A 13,160-nucleotide genomic window follows, 5' to 3' on the forward strand; every position below is an offset into this window, starting at 1 on the left:
AGATATATTCCCGACACTATCTTTTTTACTGTTTATCCCCATTTTTTTTTGCCCATTTGTACTCTTCTCATCCATCAAGACTGAGCTCAAAGCTCCTCTCTACTTGGAAGACTTCCCCAATAATTCAGCGGTTAATCAATTGTACATTTCTTTGCAACACTGCTCAAAATATGATCCTATGTTGTTATTTAACTTTCCTTGGGTATAATATATTCAATGTCTTCAACTAGATTGACAATTTCTTGAGCTCAGCAACCTTATTTTACACTCTTTGCTATTGTTTATATCTGCCCAAGTGCCTTCCTTTACCTGCCTGCAGACACCACTGAGGAATGAGCCTCTGGCACTCTTGCTCTGTGCTTGCCAGCGTCTCCTCCTCTTCTCTGCTCCTGATTTCTTCGGCCAGTCCTTTCTGTGGTCCTTCCCTTTGGACTGGATAGATGTCTGTATTGCTTATTTGGGGCTACCCTTGCTTCTCCTTGTCAGCTAGTCTGCACTTGCTTCTCAGATCACATTTGCTTCTGTTCATATTGGCTCTTTTACATCTCCTGGGATATTTCCCTCCACTTTCCTTTAAGTTGTGGGAAGGGTGAAAGAAGCCAGAGCCCTGGCTTATTGCAGCCCTTGTACCAATGTGTGTGGAACTATGGCTTTAAAGCCTTTTGGGTCACACTCTTTTCAGTGATTTGGAATCTTTTACACATGATTTGCCACATCAAAACAATCAACACCTTGGAATTCCCGTTGTGGCTCAGCAGAAATGCATCTGACTGGCCTCACTCAGTGGGTCGGGAAACTGGCATTGCTGTGAGCTGTGATGTAGGTCACAGAGGAGGCTCTGATCCTGAGCTGTTGTGACTGTGGCATAGGCCAGCAGCTACAGCTCTGATTGGACCCCTAGTTTGGGAACTTCCATATGCCATGGGTGCAGCCCTAAAAAGCAAAAAAGTAAATACATAAATAAAGCATATTTTAAAAACCCCAATACTTGAAAGAGACTTTTCTGTGTTCCCCTCTCCTTCTGTGTTAAAATCTTTAAGATAATTTATGAAAAATATCTAAACATTTTGTTTTCATGACCATTCATATACAGTGGGAAAGCCACCTCAATTTCTGATTTGGCTAAATGGGTCCTATTGGAAAGATTATTATGAAACAAATCTTAACACCTCATGAATGCCATGTAACTAAAAAATGTTAATTAAAAGATTATGGTGGAGTATTTAAGATGTATATTTTCCTATCTTTAGCTCTGACTCAATATCATAACTTAACTTATAGATAGGCTAGGTGTAGTCAATAGGCAAAAACAATTTTAAAGACATTTAGAGATCTGCCAAAGAAAGAGAAGTATTTTTCATTTATCTTTGTTTTAACCTCTAGATCCTTTTATGAATAAAAAGATCATGAATATTTTATTTCCCAGTGGGGGCAAGAGTAGGTAACACATGTGTTGAGTGCTACCGTGATAAATTCATTCACTTATCGGGGTTTCATTTTGACAAATCTCTAACAAGTGATATACCTAGATTCTGAAATAGGCTGATGAATTTGGGAAGCAAAGTTTATTTCCTGTTAAGTGGAATATGGAACATGTTCATCTTATGACCAAAGGTTAGTCCTAAAATATTAATTTGGTAGTGGATTAAAACTCCCATACAGGATATTTAGTAGAACAGAGCAATTTACTTGATTTTGTGTGATATTAGTTTTCAGCATCTAAGATTTGACTCTTAGACCCTGGGGATATTTTTGAAAGAACATTGTCCTTTATTTTCTCCTAACAACTCATGATGGCTCATCTATCAATTGATCTTAATCTTCTTTGGAACCGCTTAACTTTGGGGACTTTATCAGCCTGAGTTTTTTAAATAGTATCTCAAGTTTATTGTCCACTGTACATGTATTTTGTCAAGTTACGTTCATTGTCTTAAACACACCTCTTCTAAACTACAAAGAAATCATTCCTAGTTATAATACGTTAATATTTAGAGGTGTATTGTCACTTTATCTGTTTCCTTCATGGTTTTACATACTGTTTGGTTTTTAAATGAAGATTATAATGCTTAATTTTGGCTAAATTTTTATAAGCAGGTTAAATAATGCATCACAGCATTTTGAAAAGTAGTGCCATGTATGTGTAGCTACAGTTTATGAAATATGATCATATTCCTTCTCAATATCCATATTTCTTAAGTTATAATCTTACTCATTTGGCTGGCTTTTCCGATAGTAGACCTCATATAACCCAGCACTGATGATTCCCTCCCTGGATATTTCTGCGAGACGTTATAGTCTTGTGGAGGTGCCTTACAACTAGAACCATGAAAAAGCCATAGACTCTGGCTTTATGAAGAGGTAAGCAAGTATTTTTTGTACTATTTCCAAATGTCTTCTCCATTTTAAAAATCTTAAATACCTTAAAAAGAGGAGGGTCAACCACCACTACATTTGTTTGTCATGTAAGCTCAACAATGTCCCTTGCTATTTATAGCACTTCTATTTAAGTACCCAATCATGTTTAAATTTATTGATCAATTTATTGGATAAGCAATTTAGCCTAATAGTGATAAATAGAAGTAGTAAAAATACCCGCCTCCTTCCTCAAAAAACTTCTTTCAGTCCTCACCCTTGATCTTTTCCTATAGTGATCGCACTGGTATCTCTAAGAGGGAGACCTACAGTAAGCTTGGATGCACCCTCCATTCTTATACTGACCCTATGATAATTACAACTTCCCTTAACACCTTCTTCTTCCTTCTCCTCCTACCCTCCCCTGTGACCTCCTCCTCTTCCTCCTCCTCCTCCTCCTCTTCTTTTTCTTCTCATGGCCACACCCACAGTGTGCAGAAATTCCCAGGCTAGGGGTCTAATCAGAGCCACAGCTGCCAGCCTATACACCACAACCACAGCAACACAAGATCTGAGCCACATCTGTGACCTAGGCCACAAGCTTTGGCAACACCAGGTCCTTAACCCACTGAACAAGGCCAGGGATTGAACCCACATCCTCACAGAGACTGTGCCAGGGTCTTGACTGCTGAGCCACAGTGGGAACTCCCTTCCCTTACTTTCCTTAATTGGGCCCATCATCTTTATAGAAGGCCCTTTTATTTCCAGTCCAGTGACCTCAGCTACTGAAATGATCTACATGGTTTAACTGAAGGGGCAGTTAGAAGGGACACAGCAGAGAGGAGGATGCTGGCATGAGGCACAGGCTGGGAATCAGAGACACTGAGTGCAACAAGTAGGTTCATAAGAGAGACACCAAGAAAGGTTCCTCACGGGGCTTGATGGTAGCCAAGGGGCTTCCAGGAGGGTGTCTGAGGCCCTGCCTGTGGATGGAATCAAGCAGTTCAGGACACCCAGCCTATGCAGGTGCATTTGTTCAGCCAACAGTTGTTTGCATATCTGCTAAGCCAGGCACAGGTAATACAATGAATATTAAGCTGTAGCTCTTAGCCCATTAGAGAGGTGCAATTTGACAGTACATATAACTTTTTGGTGCAGACAGAGCTTAAAGCTTTTTTAGGACACCTTGTCTCTACGCCTAATCTGAGACTTATAAAATATCTTATTAAAAATATGACTATACTTGTGGAAACTATGGTGAATTCCAGTGACAAATATGTTCTCTTGTGCATTATGCAAACCTTTAAAATGCCCTTGAATTGACAACGGCCCTTGACTTGGAAAGAACAGATAAACCTCAACTAAAGTAAGAAAAAGTTAAGACATTTTGGGAAAAAGCAACTTAAGCTGCATGCATGGTGGGTGAGAAGGCATGTATTCATTATCCCTGAGAAACGGATCTTAGAATTTTTAAGCTGGCTTTCTAAAGCACTTGGTTTATGCTCAATATCCTTAAGAAATTATCAGAAACCAAACAGGAAAATATAATCCTATGGGTACGTCTCTACTTGGAAAGGATCTAAAAAAGGAACTTAGGAGTTCCTGCTGTGGCTCAGCAGATTGAGAACCAGACAGAGTGTCCGTAGGAATGTAGGTTCTATCCCTGGTCTTGCTCAGTGGGTTAAGGATCCAGCACTGCCGCAAGTGTACGTCGTCGCAGGTGTGGCTTGGATTCAGTGTTGCAATGGGTGTGGCCTACATAGACTGGCAGCTGCAGCTTCAATCTGACCCCTAGCCTGGAAATTTCCATATGCCACAGGTGTGGCTGTAACAATAAAAAATTAATTAAAGGGGAACCCAAACTGGATAGGAGACAAAGACTTTTTTTTTTTAAATATGCCCTCTTTATTTTAGAAAAAGATTTAAAAATATAGGATCTCAGAAACATATAGCTAAGAACAAAGAGTGAATATATTCTGAATACTAAAATTAGGCTGCACCCTTTAAAGCTAAAACAGGTAAATTTTAGAATAACTCAAACAACTACCCTGTAGCATGCATAAATGGTGGCTGCATATTGCCTGAAAGCGATGTTTTAAATCTCAAATGCCTGTTGATGTTTTATCTATCTTTAGTTCCCAGGCCAGATGACTGCTCTTCTGACTGTACCTCTGCAGAGATTCATGGAGTTCTGGTCATCGTAGGCATGATAAACACTGTTGAATGACCAGAACACATACAATTAAGTATAAACACACAGTTAAAGTATCTTCACATTAAAACTTAAAAAGGAGATAATGTGTTATACCCTCATGATGAGATAAGTAAATATTGATTTTTGGCTGCACCCACAATATGTTGGAAGTTCCTGGGCCAGGACTGAATCTGGGACACAGAAGCAACCTGAGCTGCTGCAGTGACAATGCCAGATCCCCAACTTGCTGTGCCAAAAGGAAACTGCCTAAATATTTCTAAAAATAGCACACCCTGAGCTGCTGGACCGGGTGGGGGAGTAGGGTCATTCTCAACTTGAGCTGGGGTGCCTGGAACTCTGAGTTCATGTCCTGGCCTGTATAGAAGCACGGGTCGGGTTCGGATTTCCTTTGCCCGGCTGGTGTGCAGAGAGGGCATGGTGCCTGGATCCCTCACCACAGAGGAACCGCTGGTCCAGGCCGGGGGATGCCCTTGCTGACCACTGGTCCCCAGCTACCTGCAGCTGGCCTGCAGTCATGGCAGACCACCTGCTGCTCACCGAGGGCTACTGCCTGGTGCAAAGGCCACAGCCTACCACGCCTGCCCAAGGCCCTCATGTGGTCTTGATGCTGCAGCCATACTGGGACCCGGGCCTTGACAAAGGGTTGCTGCCACGGAGGACTCCGCCCCTGCCCCAACCCAGGGCTCTGACGTATGGGGCCTTCGGGCATCCACCGACCTTCTAGTCCTTTCCGGCTGTGCCGCTGCAACCACCAGCCAGCCAGCAGCATGCACCTACAGCCCAGGGTGACACTGTACCCAAGTCTGGAGACCACGAGACTATGCACCCACCCCGACTCCCAGTGCCCTGGGAGCCCCGCCTGGGCCTGCAGCCAGTGCCAGGAGTCCCAGTTCTGCCACCACCACCACCCATGCACTCTCTGGGCTGCATGGACATGGAACACATTGATGAAGAGGTATTGACATCGCTGGAGCTACAGCTCAGGATGCAGGGCATGCGGGAGCTGCCCAAGCTGTCAGAGCTCTTCCTGGGCCAGAGCGAGTTTGACTGCTTCTCAGACTTGGGATCTGTGCTGCCCACTGGCTCTGTGAGCTGCTAAGTGATGCTTGCCTGGCATGGCCAAGAGAAGGGAGTTGCCTCGCCAGACTCTGCACCCAGCACTGGGACCCCCGCATGCACCTTCCATGAGGGAGAGGCAGCGGTTAGAGCCAACTCTGGGGGCCTGGATGCCTGGCCTCACTGCAGGCCCTGCTTCCTGCAGGATGACAGTTTGGGCTTATCTCTCTGACTCAGAGCCACAGGGCAAAAGTGAAGGGGTCTGGACACCCCTTGAAACCTCCCAGCTCTTGGATTCTGTATCCTCTCCTCTCAGATCCTCCAACCCAGCTCCCCAATCTGAGCCATTCCAGGCTTCTGCCTGATTCCCCCTCTCCTTGCACAGCCCACTGTGTTCACTGTGTCCTGGGAGCTGCACAACCACCTGGCCCCTGCCCTGGAAGACTGGGCCCTGAAGTCATTTGTTGGGCCTCCCACTCGGGGGAGGGGCAGGTTGTACAGCTCTCACCCCTACAGAATGGCCTCCAACACCAAAATAAAACTGGGCCAATTTCAACTCAAATAAAATAAAATAGCACACCCTGGTTTATTGATACTCATCGGCAAAATGATTTAGTAAACAAATGCTTTTTATTAAACTCTTAATGTAGGATATACAAAAATTTCAGAGATTATAATGAGGTATTTTCATATGACTTTTTAAGATAAATAGAATGGGCAAGGATTTAAATTTGGCCAAATTTTGTCCCTGAAATTTGTTTCAGTGTTGCCTCTGTATCTTGGAGTTAAGGCCAGTCCAGTTGACAGGAAGTGAAGCAATGTCTCCACCTACATGCAGAGTGTGGTAATGAAGCTGCTAAAGGGGAAAATGAATAATGCTCCAGTTTTTAGAGCATCATCAAGTAAAAATTAAGCTAACTTTTGGTGTAATTACATCATAGCACTCCTCAGTGGTATTTTCAGCAAAGAATGTTACTGAATAGAGTCAGCCAATTCAGCTAGGAGTTCTGTGAAGCTAGGCCTTTGCAGCCATGGGCTTTTATCATAAACCCCATCAGTATTTTTCTTTAAAAAAATACACATGTGGAGTTCTGCTCAGTCGTGCTCTGTGGGTTATGAACTTGAGTAGTATCAATGAGGATATAGGTTCGCTACCTGGCCTCATTCAGTGGGTTAAAGGATTGGGTGTTGCTTTGAGCTGTGGTGTAGGTCACAGATGTGACTCAGATGTGGTGTTGCTGTGGCTGTGGTGTAGGCTGGCAGCTGCAGCTCTGATTCATGACTCCTAGGCCCTGGGAACTTCCACATGCAGCCCTCAAAAAAAGAAGAAAAAACATATATATACACAGCCGCTGGCCTACACCACAGCAACAGCAATGCTTACATGTGCAGCTTGTGACAAAGCCAGATCTTTAACCCACTGAGTGAGGCCAGAACTCAAACCCTCATTCTCATGGATGCTAGTCAAGTTCTTAACCCACTGAGCCACAATAGGAACTCCTTCTCCAACCTTTTTAACATGACCTTTTAATGTTTTTATCATTTATCCTTTAATTTTCCATGTTATATTTCTCGCACGCGCGCACCCTTTTTTTGTTTTGTTTTTTTTTTTTTTTGGTCTTTTCTAGGGCTGCATGAGTGGCATATGGAGGTTCCCAGGCTAGGGGTCTAATCAGAGCTGGAGCTGCTGGCCTAAGTCCAGCCACAGCAACTCATGATCCAAGCTGCATCTGTGAGCTACACCACAGCTCACCACAATGCCAGGTCCTTATCCCACTGAGCAAGGCCAGGGATCAAACCCACAACCTCATGGTTCCTAGTCAGATTCATTAACCACTGAGCCATGATGGGACTCCTCTTTTTCTCTTTTTTTAGCTTTTTTCTAGTGACATACTTTCATTTTTTAAAATGCAATACAGGCCTTTCTCCAACAAGAAGAAAGATCCCAAATGGACAACCTAACCCTCCACCTAAATGAATTAGAAAAAGAAGAACAAAAAAGTCCTAAAGTCAGCAGGAGGAAGGAAATGATAAAGATCAAAGAAGAAATCAATAAAATAGAGACTCAAAAAACAATAGAGAAAATTAATAAAACCAAGAGCTGGCTCTTTGAAAAGGTAAACAAAATGGACAAACCCCTGGCCAGACTCACTAAAAAGAGGAGAGAAAGAACCCAAGTAACCAAAATTATAAATGAAAAAGGAGAAATCACAACGGATACAGCAGAAATACAAAAAACCATAAGAGAATACTATGAACAACTCTACGGCAACAAGTTTGACAATCTGGAAGAAATGGACAATTTTCTAGAATCTTAGAGCCTGCCAAAACTGAATCAAGTAGAAACAGACCAACGGAACAGACCCATCACTAGAAATGAAATTGAAGAGGTCATAAAATCACTCCCTACAAATAAAAGTCCAGGACCAGATGGCTTCACAGGTGAATTCTATCAAACATATAAAGAGGAATTGGTGCCCATCCTCCTTAAACTCTTTCAAAAGGTTGAAGAAGAAGGAATACTCCCAAAGACATGCTATGATGCCACCATCACCCTCATTCCAAAACCAGACAGAGATACCACCAAAAAAGAAAACTATCGCCCAATATCATTGATGAATATGGGCGCAAAAATTCTCAACAAAATCTTAGCCAACCGAATCCAACAACATACCAAAAAAATTATACAGCATGACCAGGTTGGGTTCATCCCAGGTTCACAAGGATGGTTCAACATACGCAAATCAATCAGCATCATACACCACATTAACAAAAAAAAAAAGTCAAAAAGCATATGATCATCTCAATGGACGCAGAAAAAGCATTTGACAAAGTCCAACATCCATTCATGATCAAGACCCTCGCCAAAGTGGGTATAGAGGGAACATTCCTGAATATAATCCAAGCCATTTATGATAAACCCACAGCAAATAGAATCCTCAATGGGGAAAAACTGAAAGCCTTCTCCCTCAAATCTGGAACGAGACAGGGATGCCCACTCTCACCACTGCTCTTCAACATCGTTTTGGAAGTCCTAGCCACAGCAATTAGATTCAACAATCTGGGTTGTCTATCACCTCTGGTAAATAACTCTTTTTTCCCTACCCAGTAACCCTGTTTTCCATGGCTTAAATAATCAGTTTTTGAAGTCAGATGAAATGTCACATCACGGATTTGCCGCTGACTATGTGACTTCGTGAAAATACTTCAGTTCTAAGACCCTTGGTTTTCTTATTTGTAAGTATATATGTCATAAGTTTGCTATGACTATTAAGTGGGATCAGGAGAGTTTTTCATATAGTATGTTCTTAGTAGCCCTTATAGCAGTTATTAATTGATTAAATGTCGTTAATATTTGCACTGTTCAACATAGTAGCCACTAGCCATCTGTGGCTATTAATCATTTGAAACATGCCTAGTGCAACTAAAGAACTGAATTTAAAATTTTATTTCAGGAGTTCCCGTCATGGCGCAGTGGTTAACGAATCCAACTAGGAACCATGAGGTTGCGGGTTCGGTCCCTGCCCTTGCTTAGTGGGTTAACGATCTGGCATTGCAGTGAGCTGTGGTGTAGGTTGCAGATGCGGCTCGGATCCCGTGTTGCTGTGGCTCTGGCGTAGGCTGGTGGCTACAGCTCCGATTAGACCCCTAGCCTGGGAACCTTCATATGCCGTGGGAGCAGCCCAAGAAATAGCAAAAAAGACCAAAAAAATTATTTCATTTTAATTATTTCAGACTTAAATGGCCACATGTGGATAGTGGCTAGCATTTAAGACAGAGGGGGCATGAGTCAACATTGTGAAAATCAGTTGAAGGAAATAGAAGTATCTTTTGTCTGTATTGCTTGTGTCTCATGATACATCTCTTTCTAAAAATGCATGCTTTCTTCTTTCACTTATCTTTTATTACCCCTTTTTATTTTTCACATCTGGAAATTTAAGATCCAATTCAACACCCACCTTCTCAAGAAGCATTCCTCATTTGGTGCCAGTCCATAAGTCTTTAATGTCTCTGCAACTTGCATTGAACAGATGGTCAGCATCGCACTCCTCAGCACTTAATATGTCTTTGGCTTATCTGGTGCAATAATTGCAACTCCCCGAAAGCACAACCTAAGGATCTGTGTGGTTTTTTATTCTGTGCCCCTCCAAAGCAATTAGCCCATTACTTAAATTTTGAAAGCACTGTATTATAGATTGAATGTGTGTGTTCCCCCATTCATAGGTTGAAATCTAGCCCCCAAAGTGATGAGATTTGGAGGTGGGGCCATTGGCCTGTAATTAGGTTATGGGAGTGTGGCCCTCATTAATGAAGGTAGTGCCCTTAATAAGAAGAGACCAGGGAATTCCCTTCATGACTCAGTGGTTAATGAACCCAACTAGGATCCATGAGGATGCCAGTTTGCCCCTGGCCTCACTCAGTGGGTTAAGGATCCAGTGTTGCTGTAAGCTGTGGTATAAATTGCAGATGAGTCTCAGATCCCATGTTGCTCTGGCTGTGGTGTAGGCTGGCAGCTGTATCTCCAATTGGACCCCTAGGCTGGGAACTTCTGTGTGCCATGGGTGTGGCCCTAAAAAGCAAAAATGAGAAGGAAACAAAGAGGCCAGAGAGGCTAGCCCACTCTCTTTCTGCCATGAGAGGATATGATAAGCTGGCAGTTTGCAACCCAGATGAAGAGCCTCTCCAGAACCTGACCATGCAGGCAGACATAGCAGACCTCCAGCCTCCAGAACCAGAAGAAATAAATTTATGTTGTTTATAAGCCACCCACTTTCTGGTATTTTGTTTTAGCAGCATGAACTAAGACACAACGAACAACCTTATGTTTGATAACTTGTTCTTTACTTCTGTGATTCATTCCTCTCACATTTCTGACCCCCACCACCAAGCTGGATGAAAGAACAAAGCAGTGCCCACATAGCCAATAAGATACTTCTTATGTTTTTCTTTCCTTTGTGGAATGTTATCTTCCCCACTCCTGCACCACAAACAAAAGCATTTGTCAAGTGTAATACACATTTCCCATTTAATTAACACTGAGTGCCTACTATTTGCAGAAAACTAGTGGTGGGTGTCATGAAATTGGTATGATAACTGCCCTCAAATGAGTTACACTCAGAAAGGGAGAGTGATTCATGCAAAGGATGGATTAATGAAGAGAATACATAGGAAAAAGATAGGGAAATACCTGGTGTTGTTAGCATATAGAGCCATGGTATTTTGTTAGGTAGCTATTTAAAATATTTTACTTAAGGGTAGTTAGCCCAACCCATTTGGTTTTGGAGTGTTTGGTGTTTGATAAATTTTACCTTGAATGAACTTTCACAAATTGGATAGGTTGAATCCTTAGCAAAGTAAAAAGAGAAACTATATATAGAAAAAAATCATTTTGGAAATCAGCTTGGGAAAAAGATAACATGGATAAACTATAGTTCAACATAAGTAAATTTGTATGAGAGAAAATCAATACATTTTATTTTATTTTTTATTTATTTTTTTTTTATTTTCCCACTGTACAGCAAGGGGGTCAGGTTATCCTTACATGTATACATTACAATTATATTTTTTCCCCCACCCTTTCTTCTGTTGCAAGATTATCTAGACAAAGTTCTCAATGCTATCAGCAGGATCTCCTTGTATCTATTCTAAGTTGGGTCGATAAGCCCAGCTCCCATGCCTCCCACTCCCTCCCCCTCCCATCAGGCAGCCACAAGTCTCTTCTCCAAGTCCATGAGTTTCTTTTCTGAGGAGATGTTCATTTGTGCTGGATATTAGATTCCAGTTATGAGTGATATCATATGGTATTTGTCTTTGTCTTTCTGGCTCATTTCACTCATGTGAGAGTCTCTAGCTCCATCCATGTTGCTGCAAATGGCATGATGTCATTCTTTTTGATGGCTGAGTAGTATTCCATTGTGTATATATACCACTTCTTCCGAATCCAATCACCTGTCGATGGACATTTGGGTTGTTTCCATGTCCTGGCTATTGTGAATAGTGCTGCAATGAACATGCGGGTGCACGTGTCTCTTTTAAGTAGAGTTTTGTCCGGATAGATGCCCAAGAGTGGGATTGTGGGGTCATATGGAAGGTCTATGGATAGATTTCTAAGGTATCTCCAAACTGTTCTCCATAGTGGCTGTACCAGTTGACATTCCCACCAACAGTGTAGGAGGGTTCCCTTTTCTCCACAGCCCCTCCAGCACTTGTTATTTGTGGATTTAATATGATGGCCATTCTGACTGGTGGGAGGTGATATCCCTGGTAGTTTTGATTTGCATTTCTCTTATACCACGATGGTGAGCATTTTTTCATGTTTGTTTGGCCATCTGTATATCTTCTTTGGAGAACAGTCTATTCAGGTCTTTTGCCCATTTCCATTGATTGATGATGGCTTTTTTGCTGCTGGGTTGATAAGTTGTTTATATATCTAGCGATTAAGCCCTTGTCCGTTGCATCATTTGAAACTATTTCCTCCCACTCTGAAAGTTGTCTTTTTGTTTTCTTTTGGGTTTCCTTTGCTGTGCAAAAGCTTTTCGGTTTGATGAGGTCCCATGGGTTATTTTGCTCTAATTTCGATTGCTTTGGGAGGCTGACCCGAGAAAATATTCATGATGTTGATGTCGAGAGTGTTTTGCCTATGTTCTCTTCTAGGAGTTTTGATGGTGTCCTGTCGTATATGTAAGCTTTCAGCCATTTGGAGTTTATTTTGTGCATGGTGTGAGGGTGTGTTCTAGTTTCATTGCTTTGCATGCAGCTGTCCAGGTTTCCCAGCAATGCTTGCTGAATAGACTGTCTTTTTCCCATTTGATGTTCTTGCCTCCCTTCAACGATTAATTGACCATAGGTGTCAGGGTTTATTTCTGGATTCTCTATTCTGTTCCATTGGTGTGTCTGTCTGTTTTGATACCAGGAGCACACTGTTTTGATGACTGTGGCTTTGTAGTATTTCTTGAAGTCTGGGAGAGTGATGCCTCCTGCTTGGTTTTTGTTTCTCAGGATTGCTTTGGCGATTCTGGGTCTTTTGTGGCTCCATGTAAATGTTTGGATGGTTTGTTCTAGTTCTGTGAAAATGTCCTGGGTCATTTGATGGGATTGCATTGACTCTGTAGACTGTTTTGGGTAGTATGGCCATGTTTACAATACTGATTTTCCCAATCCAGGAACATGGAATATCTTTCCATTTCTTTACATCCTCTTTGATTTCTTTGACTAAAGTTTTAAGTTCGGCATATAGGTCCTTTACCTCCTTGGCCAGGTGTATTCCGAGGTATTTGATTTTGTGAGGTGCATTTTAAAAGGTATCTATTTTTGTATTCCTTTTCTAATATTTCATTGCTGGTATAGAGAAATGCCACTGACTTCTGAATGTTCATCTTAAATCCTGCTACTTTGCTGAATTTATGAATCATTCAAGGCGTTTTGGGGTTGAGTCCTTAGGGTTTTCTATGTAGAGTATCATGTCGTCTGCATACGGGACATTTTATCTCTTCTCTTCCTATATGGATGCCTTTTATTTCTTGGTTTGTCTAATTGC

General features: G+C 42.0%; 1 protein-coding gene and 1 pseudogene across 1 annotated transcript in view; one reads left to right on the forward strand and one right to left on the reverse strand.

The window, feature by feature from the left end:
• The first annotated feature begins 5,081 nt into the window (after nucleotides 1–5,081).
• LOC125122144 (cbp/p300-interacting transactivator 4-like) lies at nucleotides 5,082–5,666 on the forward strand (annotated as a pseudogene).
• Nucleotides 5,667–10,486: 4,820 nt separating this feature from the next.
• Nucleotides 10,487–13,160, reverse strand: part of LOC125121911 (ankyrin repeat domain-containing protein 26-like) — a 382,269-nt gene continuing 379,595 nt past the window's right edge. Inside the window, 1 exon segment of the mRNA XM_047770216.1 lies at nucleotides 10,487–10,601. Within this exon segment, the coding sequence (XP_047626172.1) occupies nucleotides 10,487–10,601 (115 nt within the window).

This window comes from Phacochoerus africanus, chromosome 3 (assembly GCF_016906955.1).
Source record: "Phacochoerus africanus isolate WHEZ1 chromosome 3, ROS_Pafr_v1, whole genome shotgun sequence".
Lineage (NCBI taxonomy): Eukaryota > Metazoa > Chordata > Mammalia > Artiodactyla > Suidae > Phacochoerus > Phacochoerus africanus.